Below are 19,601 nucleotides of genomic sequence, written 5' to 3' on the forward strand. Positions count from 1 at the left end.
TTACTAAAAGGTGTTACTAGTTAGTAGCCATGCACATGCAAGACAATCACAAGAAGTTCATAAATACCATTTTTTATTTCTATTTGCTCTTGCACACTAGCATCCTCTTCTAGTTCTCTGTAAAAAAAATTATAATCATGATAAATTATAAATTAGATAAGATGATACGATTCCAAAGGTTCAATAAATATTGATTTTAAATAAAATATGCAAAAGATGTTCGATAGTTAAAAAATAGAAATATATATATTATTAAAAATTATAATTTTCAGATAAATAATAGTTTCACAACTATAAATTGATAAACAGATTGCACATAGTTTTAATCCATGCAATTTTTTTTATTCAAAAATTTTTGGTTCTAACTAATCTTATTGTTTGGTTACAGAAATTAGCCAAGGACTCATGATAAAAGACAACTTCTTTAGTTAAAGTGATCTGGAATATTAAAGATTTACCTGAAGTGGAAGTCTGAACTCTTATATAAAGGGGTAAATTCCCATATAAAGGAAAATATGGGGGTAAATGAGTTTTTTTTTCTAGAATAACTTTTAAGGAAAACTGACCCATATTTATGCTTTAGAAGAAAACCCCAAAATATTTTCAATAGCCAACCCAAAGGTAAGAAGCAATTCATTGCTAAAGCATACACTGAGTTTATCAAATTTTGAGTAATGCCAGTTAAAGATAAAAATCAAAAACCAAAACCTGCTCTCTCCAATTGACATTTCTCAGTCATGCATTATCTTAAACTAACAGTCTTGGTCTTGATTCTTAACAGATAAAAGAAATAAAAATTCTAACAGAAATATTTCATCTTAAGAACCACATGGAGCCTGCCAACCATTAAATGTATAGATCCAATTCATTTAGTATTAACTAAGAAACATTTAAAAGAAAATAAGTTAAATACTATAATTAATTTATAAAAAATGCATTAAAATTTAAAAATTATTCAAATGAATAATCAATAATAAATATGAACAAAAGGTTATTTTTTTAATGGATACAGAGAATAAATACATCATACGAAAAGTAATATTTTTTGAACATCATTAGAAAATGCTTGGGGAATTTATGTATATCATTAACAGAAAGTGTATTTGCAAAAAGTATCTATCATTTATAGCAATTACTTTTTTAGAAAGCACAAAAATGATTCCATTTAATAAAAGGCCTGTAATTCTTGTACTGAAAGCATATAAACAATATATGAATTTGTTAAACATGAAATATTCAGGAATAATTTGTTATGACCCTCTCTAAAATAAGATATCTTTTAGCAAAGTATTCCAACTGCAGAATATATAAAAGCAAAATATATATATAAAAAACATTGAAAAAGATTTCAAATCTCAAAATAAAAACCTTCTCCTATCCATTTCTATACTGTCGATGATAGAACTACGTTGGTCAACAATGTCTTTCAATTCTAATATGAGCTCTTCCTCTCTGGTTCTGTCTTCTTCCGTTTTTTCTGAATCTAGACAAAAATAAGACATTATTGTAGAACTGAGGATTAATATCATTTTAATGATTATTTTATTTATACTATAATAAAATTATAGAGACAAGAAAATAAGCAAAGGCAACAAAAATAATAAAATAAGGCTCTATTTGTAAATAGATAAAATAACTAATTTTTATAGATCTTCAAAGGCATAGGTCTCTTCTCAATACAAAATCCAGATAATATGTACTATTATTAAAGATAATTACCAAATATTGTGGTTAAAAAAATATAAAGCAAAAGATGTTTGAAGAAAATCAGATGTTCAAATAAATTATGGCAAAATTTAAAAAAAAGAAAAAAAGAAAGGAAGGGATAAAAAAAAAAGGAAAGAAAATTACTGCAATAAAAAAAAAAAAGAAAATTAAACTTAAAACTGCACATTTTTCTGTTTGACAACCAAAATGAAAATAAATCTTCTATCATTACATGGTGACATTAATTTCCTTTGAAAGAAAAATCTTGGATGTTATTTTTTTAAGAAACTTTTCTAATTTTATTTGAGTCCCTTAGTTTCATATAAAACTTTGTAAACTTTGAAAATAAAAATAAAACCAAATAATAATTAATTCAAAGATTATAGAAATATAAATTTAACCTGGAAATTCAATTTTGTTTTCAAAAAGTGCATTTTAGATTACAGAAGAAAACAATTAATACTCTTTTGTAATGCATCTAGAAAGGTATACAAAGAACAAAATTTACCTGTAAAATATAATTAAGAATTTGGATTAAATTTTATAAAAGTACATCAATACAAATTTTAAAACTTTTCAGTAATTGTTAATTAACTTGGAAATAAATTTTATACAATTTTTTTTCTTAACATGAAGATGTACTAGAAAATCTACATTACTCAAACAATACCATATTTAGTGAAAGGTTAACAAAATGAATCAAATTCAAATGAATTAATTTTATGGTATAATTTAAAAATTTATTTTGCTTCACTTTTAAAAAAAATTCGGACCTTTAATTTTTTAAAAAATAGTAATACTCTCAATAACTTAGCTGTTGATTATCAGCAATATTTGGTAATGATCCTGATCCAAAGATAACAGATGGTTTTATTTATCAACAGCATAAACATTTTCTATGCAATAACAAAATACAATTACCTGATTGAATGTTACAATACAGTTGTAATAATAAATTATATAATTCTTTACTAATTTTTTTTATTTATCTTTTAAAATGAAGAGTTAAATAATTATGTTTAATTTTGTGCAGATTAATTAAGTTACTCATCAAAGCTGTGATTAAATTAGACTGCAATAATTAGGATTTTTCTTACCAGGTTTCATAAGCAACTGACGTATTTGCATCTCTATTTCAGCTTGCTGCTCTTCTAAACGTTGTGAACGTTTTCTAGAAGAAAAAAAAAGTTTCAGAATGTTATACACATATTGTTTTAATTTACAGAAAATATTCAGAATAGAATGATTTAAATTGCTGTACTTTAAAGAAAGAATAAACACAGAATTATTTAAAATGTAAAGAAAACTCATGTTTAAGAATTCCAATAAGAAATGCAATATAAAATAATGCATATATTAAAAATCTATAGCTTATTTTGATTAAATTCCTAGGTATGATTTCTCTCTCTCTCTAAAATGATATCCTTCTTCTAAAATCACATACAATAAAAAATCTGATGCACTAATTCATTGAATTGAACAAGAAAACAATTATAATTGTTTTAATTTGTTTAGCATCTAAAAAATAAATTTTAAAAACATAATTCAATCTTTCATTTAAATAATATTGCATTACTAATACACAGATTAAAACAACACCTATTTACTATTTTAAGAAATAAAATATTGAAACTTTATCGCACTTTAAAATTTTATATATTGATTATCATTAGCTTCACCAAGTATTCCCATTAGTTTTCAAGACCCTTTCACCTTCACAAAATCAATTTCAATTTTATATTAAAAAATTATGCCTAAAATTTTGAAAATATGAAGTATTAAATGTCAAAATTACTATGAAAGAGTATATCAATTTATTGTAATTTCTGAGGTGATTTGCATTTCAAAACAAAGCTAAGTTGTCAATAAAGTACGAAGAATAAAATTTTTCTGATTCAATTTATCTGAATCTTATAATAACTTAACGAATCACTAACAATAAATTTTTAGAAAAACAAAAATAACAGAATAAAGATAAAGGGGAGTGAGATGCTACATTAGCACTATCTAATCATAGATGGTCTTGAAATTTTTCTCATGAATGGTATAAATACAGCAGATTCCACCTCCACCTCCCCCTAAAAATTGTATAACAAAAATATAACTAAACTAACCTGCAAAGTTTTAAATTACTCTGCAGACAAGTTAACTCTTATTTCATTATATTCGCAATAGATAATTTAACTTTTAATAAGTAAATACGAGAAAAAAGTAGCCCAATGTATGGCTGAAAAAATGGTAATCAACTTCTAACAATTTAAGAGGGGAACACTTGCTTCTACTCAAAATCTACTGCAAGACAATAAGAGAGACTTTTTCATAATTCATAATTTAAAGATTATATATCATAAAATAGTTATGTCCTGTTACTATTACAGACATATAAATTGATATAGTGCAGACATTATTGAAGAGGAATGTGCACTTACATGTACATTAATTCAGCTTGCCTTCGGAAAAGAGCATTCTTCTGATTAACTAGATCAAACAATTGCATGATGTACTCTTCTTCCTCAACAGTAGGTTCTTCATCTAAAAAAAATAAGCGTAAGATTATTTTTTAGTTTTGTTTGATGCTATTTAAAAAAGGAATAGCACTGAATTTATTAATTATAAATTGATGGGATCATTATAATTGATGACCATTATTTTATATAATAATAAACATTCACCTTTGTCTCTGTCCCTGATAAGAAGTTCAATTTCACGACCTTGTCTTTCGCATTCTTTTTGTTTCTCTTCAATTTCTTTCATTTCTCGTATGATCTCTTTCAGAGGAATTTTTTTGTTCTGAAAGCAAGCAAAAAGTATAAAATAGCAACCATAAATAGCTTTATATTTGAAATCTTATTTAAATTTTTTAAAGGAAGTTAAAATAACTAAAATGTAAAATACTAAATATATATATTCTTGACACAATTAATTATATTTACTATTCACAATTTTCTACTGAAAAAACATGATATAATATGAAATAAAAGAGGTTATTTGAAGTTTCAGTGGCAGCATGCAGAAACCATCAATAACTGAATCAGAATATAAAAATAAAAGATTAGGAATGATTAAATAGGATGATAAGAGATGATTAAATAAGAAGAAAGAAACTTTACTAATAATATAAGATTTAATAATAGCTAAAAAGTAAGGAAAAGCTGCAGCAGAATCATATATGAGCAAATTAGCATGCATAAACAAAATATAAAATAAATGGATTAATTAGAAGGAACTGAAGATGAAAAAGAGGAAAACAGAATTAGTATAATTCATTATTATTATCATTAAATATACAGTTCATATTAAAATTGATAAAAGCATTTTAAAAATCATGCTTAAAAAAATTATCATCCACTAAAAATATTCTGCTTTTAATTTGCCATTGTTGGAAGTAATTCATTAAACAAAAATTATTGTGTTCTCAAATGAATAAATTATTAATATTTAATAAGAATATTATTATTTAGGAAATCTATTTTATAACTTCCAGAATTTTCATAATACAAATGAAGAATATAAGGAGTATCATAAGTGGTTTATTTGGTATTATAAATATCGAATCAAGAAAATTCTCCAGTTCCTTTCAGAATAGTTTCTTGCTACAACTTTTTACAAAATTTTAAACAACAAATAAGAATGGAAGTAGCCTTACTATAAATACTTAAGTATTTTAAATGTATATTTGTTAACATATATGGAACTCCAGAAGGAGTAAGAATGTGTCACTGATATATTTACCATATTAACTACTTAATATGGAGAAATAATTAAATTTAGTAATATAGTAAAGATCATTAAATTTAAAAATGTTGCATATCAAAGGAGAAACAGGGAAAAGTATCAATTACGTTTTTAAATGATGATTGATTGGATTTTATAGTATGAGAATTAAATTTGATAATGCTATTTCAAATACTCAGTAACTGTGAATTATTCAATCAACCAACCTATCACACAAAAGCTTGTTTGAATAGCACACATTTTTTATTAGTTGAAACAAAAAATATTGATCATAGTGGTTTGATGTTAAAATTTATTACATAGCGACATCATAATATACTTGTTTTGAATTTAATACAGCACTAATTTTAAATGAATACAAATTTCTAATCAAATGTAAAATATACTATTTACATATATGAAAAGAATGAATACTATGCAAGGCAAGCCAAAATAAAAACAATTTTAATCAAATTTAATTCTATTATAAAAAAATTAATTTGACTATGATTTTAAATCTATTAATATTAGAATGAAAAACTGTAATGCTTTAAATGATTTTATAGCCATAACTTTTTCCTTTTTCTTATTTGATTTATCATAATTCAAATTTTAGCAGCTTTTCCTCCATTCCCAAAATACTGCCCATTGACATTTAAAAAAATACCACTTGATTCATCGTTCATTTCAAATTCCATTTTTTGACAATTTAAAATGATGTTTATATGGGCAACTAGCAACTCCAGAAGACTATATAAAAACAACATATCAGCTAATTCAATTTTAAAGAAATAAAAAGTTATCTCTCAATGTAGAGAATAAATGAAATACCCAGCACCTGAAAATTAGAATTAGTTAGTCCCGCTATATTAATCAACCAGTTTGAAATATGCAAGGTCTACTTTAAGATAGATATTTTAATTCTGAGCTTTGATCGATGATGACTTTAGCTTAGATGAGGTTAATTACTAAAGTTGTAGTCCTGTACTAACATTTATACCATATCAATGGGAATATATCTGCCCTCTGATAGCTTTAAAGCATACCAGACATGCCTCTTTTCTGAAATTAAATCTCAAACCCATGACCCTTTTGCCAGATGCAAAGATTCTACTAACATGCCATTATGGCCCATTGAAAAGCAGAGAATTGGAATAAAAGGTCATAACTATATTTTAAGAAACTTAAGCACTGATAATTATATTATTTGATTTCATAACTGTCAGCTTCATTCAGAGGAGTTAGAAAGAAGTAAATCGGGAAAACTCTTTGGAAAAACTACAAAGATCCTCATGCAGAATACTTACATACTTTATGCAATAATGCTATGAATTATTTTTTAGTTTTATGCAGTTTCCTAGGAATGCAAAAAAAAGAAAAAAATTCAGTAACTTGGAACTGTAGTTTAATATAAAATTAAATAATGCAAATGTATATCTTACATCTTTTCTCTTAGGTATTGGCACTGGTGGGGCTGGTCGTTTTTTCTTTTTGGCTAGATTAGCATCGGCTGAAGCAGTAGACGTCTTCAACTTCATATTATCGGCATCCTTCATTTGCTTTGAATTGGCAATGTCATCTGGCTGAGAATTCTTATTAGCTAGCACCGGAGGAGGAGGAGGGGCAGGTTTGTTCTTCCTCAATTTTGGAGAAGGAGTTTGTAGGCTTATTCTACTCCCTGAAGGCGAAGATTTCAAAGAGTTGAATGAAACATCTGCTTCAGAATCCTGAGAATCATTTGGAAATATGTCAGTTACCATAGGAGGTTTTGGGGCTTTCCGTTTTTTTGTTGTACCTTTCAAAGAGCCAGTTGGTGAAGATGTCCATACACTCTGAAATGGAGAAGCAGTCTTAACAGGAGCTGTTTTAGGAGTAACTGGTTTGGATTGAGGAGTAACTACTTCAGCATTATTGTCTTCCTCGTCTGATGCAAATGGATTTTTAGATTCATCATAATCATCAGCTGAAACAACTTTAATTTTAACATTAGCTCCTTCTTCTCCATCATCATCACCAAATGGATTCAAGTCATCAGGATATTCTTCTTCCTCTTCCTCGGCTCCAAAAGGATTTAAATCATCTGGATATTCTTTCTCAGATTTAGGAGGTTCAATCACTTTTGGTTTAACAACTTTCGTAATTGCAGACTTAGTTTCAATTTTCGGCACCTCCACATTAGATTTCGGAGGTGTATCTACAGAACTAATAGATAATGATTTTTCATTCACGGTATCTGAAGGTTTGACAGAAGAATTTTTATTATCAGTTGGTTCTGCAGTTTTTAGAGGGCTTAATCTTTTAATTTCAAGACTGTGCCGGACGCTGGGAACAGGAACATCATTGAATTGTCTTTTAAGCAGGTTATTTTCACTTTTTATATTGCTACCCAGAGTGGATGATAGCTGGAAATTAGAATTTTTCGCTTTTAAAGAGGTAATGGATGAACTCTTATTTTCTTCTGTCATGCTCTTAATACTGCCTGAAGTAACATTAGCATCTTCATTAGCTGCCATACTGCTTGTGCTGTAGGATTCTAAAGAACTTCTTCTGCCAGTACTGCTCAATCTAGAAATGTTAGAATCGGACAAATCAGTTTCAGAGGTACTGTTAGGCTCATTATGTTTGTCTTTTGACAAAAGATTGCTTGCACTTCCCGGACGGGGTAAAGTTCGTGAATAAGTAGATCTAATCTGAGGAATTTCAACATTACCAATCCTTGGTGAGTCTGGACTAGTGATGGGTGTTTGGGGTAAGCTCAATGATTCTTTTTTGGGAGTACTACTAGCTGTCGGAATTCCCAATTTAAGAGGTTGCAGGCTGGTTTGAAAAATATCTCTGGAAGCTTTAAAAGGACTCTTATATTCACCTATCTGAAATGACTTACTAGGTGAAATCTTGCTTAGACTTTCTTCTTTGGGTAATGTTTCTAAATTTAAAGAATGTCTGAAAGTTGAATTAGGCACTTTACTAAGAACTGAAACAGACGCAGAGTTATCACAGTTTAATTTATCACTTTGTGATTCTGAAAATTTATCTAGATGTGAACCAGTAGTTCTGGAGGTTTCTGGCATCTCTTTAGAATTAGAAGAAATGACATCACTAGATAAAGATCTACTTCCGTTTGGTTTTATTCTATCTACAGCTATTTTAGGTTGAGCAGTACTTTCAATCAATTCTACTTTATTTGTGATTTCTTTAGATTGAGTAGCATTTTCAGTAAGTTCTCTACTAGTTGTAACCTCTGTGGATTTATTAGCACTAGATGAATTAAAAGACAATATGGCACTAGTTCTAAGGGATTTACCAGGAGTAGCAGAATCACTAGCAGGAGCAGAGGATGATGGCGTTAATGTACTACTGTTGGAAAGTTCAGGAGTTTTGGAGAAGGACCCAAATTTTGAATTTCGATTTGATTCGAAGACACTAATTTTATCTTTCACTGAAAAAAAAAATTAATGAAGAAAATGATTTGATAAATAAATAAATGATTCTAAATTTAAAAAAAATGCAAAAAGGTTACCTGTAATATTTAAAGATATTTTTAACAAATAAATGCATATTGCCAGAAAAACTTATGATTTGCCACTCAATGTATATAATTAAGGTCTTAATACCAATTTATTCACTTATTTTCCAAAATGGTGGTGTTATTTAGTGTAAAAAATTATTTTGAGAAACAATTGTTTTTAATCCCTTAAAGCATTAATATGAATTAAGCAGTATGACTGAAAATAAATAAATACAAAATATTCAGTTAATAAAGATTACAAAAAAAAATTAATCATATACAAAGAAATATTGGAAATGCATTTCCAAAACTCTTTTATGCATTCTCAATTAGTATTTTGTAAACAAAAAACTAAAAAAAACATTATAATCAACAACAATAGATTTTATTAATATTTTTAAATTTTCTCTTCAAATAAACATTTGTAACTCCCCATCTCCCAATGAAACTGATGTTTCTAAATACTTGTTCTGCCCTTTTAAGTAACCATTTTTGATTAAATGCCTTTAAACTTACAAGTACAGAAAAAATGTATTAATAAATTAATTTACTAACATATTTTTTGAAAAAAAAATCACGATTTTTTTATATATACATATAGAATGGAAATGGAATAAAATTATTAAGAAATATATCTGAAAACAATTTTTTTTAATTATAAAATAAAAAAAAAGTTGTCAATAAAAGCAAATTTAATTTTTAGAAAAAAGAAACACTTTTACAAAACAAAAATACTTAAAAAATTTTCAATTGCTAATAATTAATTCTTTTATAGTCAAAATAAATAAATTCTGAAATATATGAAAACTATTTCAAAACTATGAAATTGACAATAAAAAAGTTTTTAAAAAATGTCTGAACAGAAAAAAAATACCTAATGTTTCACAGTATTTATTTTAATCATTTAATTTTTAATTATGAAAACAGAATGTCATGATATATTTTTATGTTTGGTATGTTTCTGGGAATAATTGTATGCCATGCTTTTTTGTTATAATTGAATTTATAAAGTTAAAGAAAATATTAAAAGACATACAATTTATATGTTTGAAATTGTATATGAAAAGAGAACAATGCAGACTTAATGCCAAGGAGGACTAAAATTTTTTTTAAACAGTTTTTAAAAACAAAATGCAACTTTAATTTTAAAATGCTAAAAAAAAACATTATTGATGCTTTAAATGGTGTAAACTCTTGGAAAATCAGAAAAGCAATTAAAAATGCATATATATATTTATACTGATGACAAATAATTATTAAGTAAAGATATTTTATCTAACTTATTATTTTCAATGCAAATAGCATACTCTTCTCGAAACATTTCAAAATGAAAATCCTTACCTGAAATTCCACTGTCTACAGAATCATCTTTCACAGATTGTGAACTTGTATTTTCTGCTGATGAAGCACCATTTTTTAATATTGGACTGATTTTTCTTAATTCAGGAGATTTAGGAGATAAACTATTTTGCAAGAAATTGGTTCGGGCACTATTGACAGCTTCAGAAATAAGAGGCTTAGTTGAAACATCTCTCCGCAAAATGGGACTTGGTTGTTTAGAAGATACATTACTAAGACTGCCATTTTTATCTTCAGAAGAATCATATGAAGCATCCTGAGTATCCATACTGTCTGAATTTTCTTCAGGTAAACAAACAGCACATTCATATAGTCCATCAGTATCACTTTCTACATACGCACCAGGGTTCAAGAGAGCATTGCATTTGCTACATCTAAAGCAATCTCTGTGATACAATTTATTGTCGACAATGAGTCTTTCAAGAATAAATACACGATGCTTACAAACATGACATACTTCATGTTTAATGGTTAATAGTCTAGGCTGTACAACAGCAACCTGTAAAAAAATGAAAAAGAAAATGAATTGATAATGTTTTAAACTTAATTCACCCATATTTACTTTTAAAAAATTTAATCTTAATTAAAAAGTAGCAATAATGTGATACAAGAAAATAAGTATTTTATATAATTACAATGTGCATGACTATAAATCCAGTAATTAAAACAATGAAAAGTATTGTTGTAAAGTATATTTTAACATTTATTCAAATAAGAGAAAAAAAATGTACTAGAAAAAAATTGATATTACTGAATAGCAATTTCTTGAATTTTCAAATGACCTGATCTAAAAAATTAGTTTTGTATGCAATAATGCATTCTATAAATACAGAAGAAAAATATTTCAGAAGAATAATATTCAATACAGAAGAATAATATAAAATTTCAATTAATTTTTAATTAAAAATTTAATTAATAAAAGTTTAAAAAACACTTTCTAATTCAGCATGAAGACGAAGAATTCCTAAGAAGTAAGTATATTCCAAACTTGGAAGCTTTTTTTCTAATGGTGAGCCCTATAGAGTACTTTAAACAATTTTTTTGTATTACACACACTAATTTAGAGATAGTATATCAGTCTTAAAATTTTATAATGTTAATAATAATAATAAAAAAAGCATCATATAAATTTAACAAAATTTTACACATCTTCTACATCATGTGGAAATAGTAGCAACATGAAAAAATAATATCCAATTTTATGGGAAATATTTATATATGTTAAAATCACACAGCATATAAAAAATTGGATAGCATAACTACATAACAAACTTAAAAAAACAAACACACCAATTAAAAAAAATTTAAACAGCAGGTAAATCTTGAATCTCCTGAAATAATAAATTATATTAGATCCTAATTTATGGAACATTGTGAAAAGCATAGTCAAACATGTTTGTCTTCAAACTGGCACCATATCCAAACCAAAAATTGGTTTAAAATGAATAAAAAGAGGTGTTATACTTAAAATGTTTTCAATACTTCACTGAATGTAATACTTCACAATGTAAAAAAAAAAAAAAAAAAAAAAAAAAAAAAGAACTGGACTGATAAAAAGATAGTGAAGTTTAGGTTTTGGTTTAAGCTTATCTTCGCAAAAACCACAAACTAAGGAAGATAATTTTTAAAATTTATTTTGGTGTCAGAGTAAGATAAAATTCCACTATTTAAAAACTAAACAGAATGCCTTTCAAATACATGAAAAGAGATTAAATCAAGTATTTTATCCAGAAAAGTAACAGTCAGTAAACTGAAAAATGTTTTTAGTGCAACACCTTTTATTAAAAAAACAAACTATCAATGTCTCTCTAGAGGAATATTAACATTCCAATCATGAAAAACATAAACCAAAAATATTTGATCAGCATGCAAACTTCATAAAAGTATTGTATTATTGCTGATTTGAAACAGAAGCCCAGTGAGTACTGTTTAGTCCTTAAATGATGATCTAGACAGTTTCAAACAACCAACTTATTTTTTATTTAATGGGGAAGAAAATCGGTCTAGGATATTTGGCTACATTTGATGGCATGTATGAAATGAAAAACAAATACAGTGTCCATAACCGATTATAGAGAAATGGTTTCTGTTCCAATGTCTAATAATAGATGGAGCCGATAACAATAAAGAGAAAGACTACATGAATCTTTTCAAAACTTACACTTGAAGTTCCCATTGACAAATATTATTAACATATGATAAAAAGTATTTTATTAGCAAATTCAGCTGCTTCATCGAAAATATTGGTTATACTTAATTTGAGTTAAATCACTTAGATGTAATTTCAAGTCTACAATTCAGTAAAACTGGCAGAAAAAAAATTTATTTTAATACTCTTATATATTCTTTACATTGCACACATGAACCCTTTTAATGGAGACCAATCCAATAATATAGTATTATTAAAAATGTATATGGTTCATCTATCTTCTAAATTTCAGAATACTGTGACTTAACTTTTTTTTTTCATAAATTGCACAGATAATTGTTAGAATTCTTTTTTCTTCAGTTTTCAATAAGAGAAGAAAACCCCATATTTAATTATTAGAAAATTATTTGATTTTTCAAGGTAACAATGTAATCTATTGTTGAAAATTAGGCAAAAGAAAATATTTAAAAAAATAATTCCCAAATTCAGGAAAAATTTGCATGACTATTAAATTGGTATTGTTAAAAGGAAAATTTTCTTTTTAAAATTTTGAAATGGTGCAAAATTGATTTCTATGCAATAATATTTTTAGAAGTTATCATGAGAAATAAGTTATTTTTAATTAATTAAATTTTTAAAAATATTGCTAAAAAGTAAGCTCTATCCTCCAAGGTATATATGTGTGCTAAATTTGATGCTGCAAGTCAAACAGTTTGGCTTATCGAGTGTCAACACAAACATTCATCCTTATTGTCACGAGAGATATAATTCATATATTTTATAATATAAAAATTAGAAATGCAAATAAAAGCAAACAAAATTCCAAAGCTAAAAATGTTTTCTTTTTTACAAAAGATAAGATTATTATTCAAAAGATTATATTGATAAATTTGTTGCTTTAAATAATGGGAGAAATATAGCTACTCAGAGTATGGAGTGTCCAATATGTGCCTCATTCTCCCAAATAACTTTGGTATAATGGGAATTTATGCAATCAACGAAAATAAATGTAAAATCTTACATTCATTACTCCATTTTCCACATCTACAAACACAAATAAGTGTTACTGCAATTCTTAATTTCTACTGATAATGAAAGAGAATGTGTATATGTTGGTGCTTTATAGGGCAAACCGTTTAACCTGCAGCTACCAAATTTCATCAAATATACATTGGATGTGGAAATGTGTCCTTCAGAAATTTTTTAAAAAATTTAATTAAATATTTAACTGAATTTTGGTGTTTTTCCATAATAAATTAAAAACTATTGTTGCACAAAAAATAAATTTTATATTGTTTCAAAATTTTAAAACTGTCTTTTAAATCATACTAATTTAATAGTCATACACATTTTTCTTAAATTTTGACTTTTTTTTTAAACCTAATTTTCAACAAACTCTTACTCTGAAATTCAGACTATTTCATCGCTTCAATGAAAATTTAAGAACAACATTTGAAGAAAGTGGATTGGACAGCACTATGACATCACGGGACTTGACTCAGAAAGGTTCATATGCATAATAAATAGAGAATATGTAAAGCAATTAAAATAGCACAGCTTTAATGCTCCAACTATTTGGCAGAATTAAGGACATAAAGTTATATCTAGGGATTGCAATACTGGTATACCAGGATACTGAATACCGGTATTTTGAGCCATTTGTACAATTTTGTAATACCGGGATTCACAAGTTTAAATACTGTTTTTTCGATATTTACTAGAAATTTTTTGAATTGTCTCCACTATATGTTAAGGGATCGCCAACATAGCAAATTAGTATACGTTTTTGTTTTTATGTCTCCTAACGGGCAAAATTAATTAGACTGTGAATATAAAGTTGCATCCTACAATCAAGAGAAGTGATAAAATACTGTTTGACAATGGATTGTAAAACCCTCCTCACTTTTGTGCATGTGTTAAGATGGATTTAATTCAACAAAATAGAGGTGAGAGGAAAGATGAAAGGAGGAGATGTTTACATTTAACAATGAAGATTCGCAGTTTCATGAGATGTAAACATTACAGATAATTAGTAATACAGAAGGAAAAAGCACAGTAAAATATTTCGAAGCAATTTTTATTCAATATACGGGACATAAACATTAAATTATGAAGAATAAATGAAAAATTTCTGTTCTTAAAATTTGGTAATTACTTTTTTTACAAAATAATAATGATCCTTTTTATATTAAAATGTTTTTTTTATATGTTATAAAATTTTATCAAGAAAATTTTAATTCCCCATTTTCTGCTTCTTGCTCACAATATTTAATGATATTATGTAAAATTTTCTTCGTACCATTCCTGAAAGCTTTTTTATCACTTTTGGCCACACATATCAATACGAAATTTTGAGTTAAAATAAAATGCTGCCAGAAATAACATAATATTCACATACACGTGAAAAAAAATTGAACTAAAAAGTATCTAATGGGGGAAATCCAAGGTCAAAAATATATACTAACTGAAAATAAAACAGAATATATGTTAATATTAGATTCTAAAATACGTTGGAACAGATTACTCCTAATGATGGAATGATTTTTGAAACTGAGAAATCCAATAAAAAAAGCAACAATCAACTTAAACCTGCAAATTAGTTTTTCTGAGAGTGAATTCGACTTAATATCCAGAGCTGTATCAGCACTACTTCCAATAAAACTGGCTGCTGAGACATTATGTCGGAGAGATTTTAATTTATTAACAGCTAATGTAACAATAAATTTCATGTTGCAGTCACAGAAAAAACAGCACATATCACTATCTGAAGAATTATATATTACATTGAAAAATCGCACAGAAGAAAGGCATACCGAAATAGAATATGTCTTATAGTATTTACATAATTATAATGATTTTAAAAATGAAAATGAAAAAGAAGAAAAGAGACTAAGCAGTTTTCAAATCTGATTAAGTTTATAGTAAATTTTCTTAAAATTTTTTACCCACAAACCTATCCACATTCAGAAGAATTCTGTACAGTTATCGAAGATTATGATGACACTAATGTCGATAGTGAAAAGCAATTGTCTCTTGAACAAAAATTAGAATTAGCGATAAATAAAATTAAAAAAAAATTCAACAAACCAAAATACAATACAGAAATCAGCTATATCCAAAACCATCCGGCGAGGAATCGATTTATTTGAAGATGAGGGATTTAGAGGTAAATACTTGGAAAAAGTATATTGCACATTGCTAACAGTACCACCAACTAGCGTAGATGCTGAAAGAGCATTTTCGACAGCTGGCAATTTTTGCACAAAATTACTTTTTAGGCTTAATGACAGTAAAATTGATGCATTATGTTTTTTAAGATCACATTTCAAAAATTTGTAATAGTACCACAGACTGAATAGTGATATTTACACTTTGTGATTTAAATAAATAAGATGTTCCTTTACTTTTTTTAGATTTTTTATATACTGTTATAAGTTACAAATTATTTTTTGTAATATTTACACTCTCTAATAAAATTGGCAAATAAAACAAAGACACACCTGTGTGTGTGTGTGTGTGTGTGTGTTTTCCTCGAAAATTTCTACTACCGGTATTAAGATCTAAGAAATACCGGTATTGAACTTTTGGTCTGATATTTCAATCCCTAGTTATATCTAAATGATTTAACTGAAATTAAATATAACCAATAATCCTGGCAAACCAGTTGTCACTAAAGGTGACTAGTACAAAAATATGATTGTAATAAAAAGGCAGCAATTGAAATAGGAATTCAACAAAATGAAACTATAATCAATTGAAGAAATATGCTGTACTTTAAGATTTTAGGAAACAAGTAATCAAGAATAATAACATTAAAAATTTTTATAGAATCAGCATACATAATAGATATCTGTGTTTGAGAATAAATTTGTATAAAGTGTTAACAATTCCAATGCTATTGAACATATATGTATACAACAGCATTTTAGGATTTGCAACTATTAGTAAACAAAAAGATATTAGTAACACATAAATTCTAAAAATGATTTTTAAAAAAGACATAAATCTTTCTGTTGTAAATGACCATCATATAAAGATTCTGAAAGAGACAAGAACATGATACTTTCTATTTTTGCATAATAGTCTTGCATGGAGTTATACATTCGTTCAGATTATCATATGGATATTTTACAGAATATTGTTAAGGAAGTTTAAGGAGTATCAGCCTCAAATGAGAAATGTATGAAAGTTGATATTGAAGCTTATTTATGTGATTATCCAAAGTTCTAACAAAAAGCAATAATCTTATGGTAAGATCTGCAAATAACAAAAACATAATTTTTTTTCAGCAGTGTGAACTTTTTTTTTTCCTTTTTTACTAAAAGGAGAAAGCTATTTTGGAATATAAAATGATCGCATCATGCTTATTATATGAATAAAATAATGATGAAAAAACTGGAAAGTTAGACATAAATTAACTGCTTACTTTGGATGCAGGACCTGATGAATTACTTTGAGGTCTTTTAATGCCTGGTTTTAAAGTTTTAACTGCAAGAAAAAAAAATTATATCAGAATGAATTTTCTAAAAGTTTAATCGTTTATTTATTAACAATAAAACTGTATATTCAGTTATAGATAAGATGTTATAAGTAACATGAAAACATTTAATTCTTAATTGAAAAATAGAATTTTTAAAAAATATTTCACTAGCAACATTACTGATGTGTTCCCTTAATTATAAATATTAATAAATAATTCTCATTTAAATTATACTTTTCTATTAACTCATAAAGGAAAAAAATCAGAAAACCTTTTCATGAATATTTTGAAATATATATATAAGAAATGTTATACAAGATTTTCCAAGATACATCACAGAAGCTTTAAGCACAAGAGACATTATATCAAACCAATTTGATATCATCAGTGATTTGCTTTCTATATTTACTATCTATTAACGTATTTTCTTTTCACAATCATATTAAAAAGAATTTAAAAGTTTCTTAGAGATATGGATAGATACTAAATATATTGAAGAGCATATATATAGCAATATATTTGCACATATTCAAATGCATATGAGTAACATAATTTTAATAACAGTGACAGCATAACTGATGGGTAACAACATAATTTTAATACCAACAATATTAAAAAAGCAAAAAAGTATCTCACCTTTATTTTGATTTTCAAAATAATTATACAATTGAGATAAATACGTTATTATGCATAGTCTATCAGGTTTCTCCAATTTAACCATATCTTCAGCATCTAAAAGAGCTTGTATACCCAACTGCCTTTCAGCAGTGCTAAAGGCCTAAAAGAACAAATAAAAGACTAAATGATACACAAGTTTGTAAGTTTTAAAAAAGCGATAAAATTAAAATAAGTTGTTCAGAATTAAAAAGAGAAAATTTTCAACCTTTTTTCCTGTTAGCTTAGTGGCAGAGAAGCAATTACAAATAACATATTGATTGAAATTTTATAAGGCACAAAAGACATTCTAACCAACACAAGATATTTACTTTAAAGATTCTAGTTCTTTCCTTATATCTAATTATCAAAGGGGAAACAGACAAGGAATTCATAATAAAGAGGTCTAACATAATTTAATAAAACAAGATTAACAAATTCAATGCTGGCAATAAAATAAAATTTCATATTTTGGAGTATCTCCCAACAAGTCTGCCAGCTCTGGATCAGCAATGTTAAAATGCTTCATTTTTAACTAGCTAAAACTGATACATTCAATCAAAATATCAAATTGGTTTACATGTCATGACATTGGTGGTGGATCAGCCTTCAGTAGGTGATTATGGGTAAAGTATGAACCAATTTTACTGAGATTGAGAACCAATTGAGATTTGTTTGCTGAATTCTTTTAATTGATGGTTGTATATAATATAATTTATTAACAGTCTGGTTATCCCATACTGTTTACTATTTCTTTTAAAGATAAAATTTTATATTCTGATAAGCATTGTACAAAAGGCACAAAATATATTTTCAAAACAAAAGCTACTCTTTCATTTCGAATTATACTTACATGCCCTTAAAATAAGGCTTTTTATTATTATTATAACTACTGATTTTTAAAGAAAAAGAATCAATACACACAATAATTAATTTACTTAATATTTAAAATACTTCAAAATGATTTATTTATTATCTATTTTTTAAAATTTTATTTGATATCAATTTAAAAGCTATCAGAAATTATTTTTATGTCATATAAGTATACTGCCATATTGGTTTATTTACCTATATAAGAAAAATAATTCACATCTTTATTTGGTTCATTTAAATTTATTGGCTATGTAAAGCATTATAAAAGTCAGAAAATTATTTTGAGCCAGCAAGCCAGCATTTAAATGAAGCAAGAAATCTAGCCAAATATCTTGTGAAAAAAAAATCATGGGAGGGGGGGGGGGGCATGCAATACCAGGAAACAGATTTCTTTCTTTTTCTTTTCTTTCATTCCCCCCCCCCCCCGCCCCACTAAATGCTTCAACTGTTCGCAGATTTTACAACCCTATGCAAAAGTCTGACTCACTAAGCAAGCAATTATTCTGAAATAATTTGATTAATAAGAAATGATCTCTCAAAGTGTGTAGGGCATTTTTAAAATTAGTACAGGGTTATCAAGAAATAAGCTACCCACTTCAGAGGGTTTTAAAATATGTTCTAATGATCCAAATGAGATAAAATTTCACCTACAGATTGAGATAATGTGCTTTACATTTATTAAATAAAAAAAAATTAATACAAAAATTCACAGTTAGTTGGCATTATAATACATGTAAAACCATTTAATATAGTTTATAATTGTTAAATAAAGTAAAATGAAAATTGCTCAATATGTCCTCCTTCATTTTAAACAATATGCTCTAATCAGAGTACCATAGTTTCTATAGATGAGCATACGTAATAGATATCTGTATATAATCTATTCCATATTTTCTAATAATGAGTTTACCGAATATTAAGAATATGGAGCCGAATATAGTCAGATCTAGTATAGATGATGGCCTTTGACGGTAGATATTGTCCTTCAAACAATCCCACAGGCAAAAGTCGCAAGGGGTAAAGTCCGGCCAGCGAGAAGGCCATGTTATTGGGAAAAGACGGCTGATAACTCCTGCTTCTGTGAAATGCTGTATTAACAATCGCTTTACACGACGATCAGTATGAGGTGGTGCACCATCCTGCATGAAAATGATATC

The 19,601-nt window shown here is 26.8% G+C and overlaps 1 protein-coding gene across 4 annotated transcripts in view; it reads right to left on the minus strand.

The window, feature by feature from the left end:
• LOC129975600 (MICAL-like protein 1) overlaps positions 1–19,601 on the minus strand; it is a 63,756-nt gene that overhangs the window by 3,604 nt on the left and 40,551 nt on the right. For all 4 annotated transcript variants that reach the window (XM_056088669.1, XM_056088666.1, XM_056088667.1 and 1 more), the window contains exons 4-12: positions 17,554–17,695; positions 16,864–16,925; positions 10,271–10,787; positions 6,864–8,860; positions 4,380–4,497; positions 4,137–4,239; positions 2,805–2,878; positions 1,369–1,483; positions 68–117 (exon numbers count right to left, since the gene is read on the minus strand). In XM_056088669.1, the coding sequence (XP_055944644.1) occupies positions 68–117; positions 1,369–1,483; positions 2,805–2,878; positions 4,137–4,239; positions 4,380–4,497; positions 6,864–8,860; positions 10,271–10,787; positions 16,864–16,925; positions 17,554–17,695 (3,178 nt within the window). The remainder of the gene's footprint in view (positions 1–67; positions 118–1,368; positions 1,484–2,804; positions 2,879–4,136; positions 4,240–4,379; positions 4,498–6,863; positions 8,861–10,270; positions 10,788–16,863; positions 16,926–17,553; positions 17,696–19,601) is intronic.

This window comes from Argiope bruennichi, chromosome 7 (assembly GCF_947563725.1).
Source record: "Argiope bruennichi chromosome 7, qqArgBrue1.1, whole genome shotgun sequence".
NCBI lineage: Eukaryota > Metazoa > Arthropoda > Arachnida > Araneae > Araneidae > Argiope > Argiope bruennichi.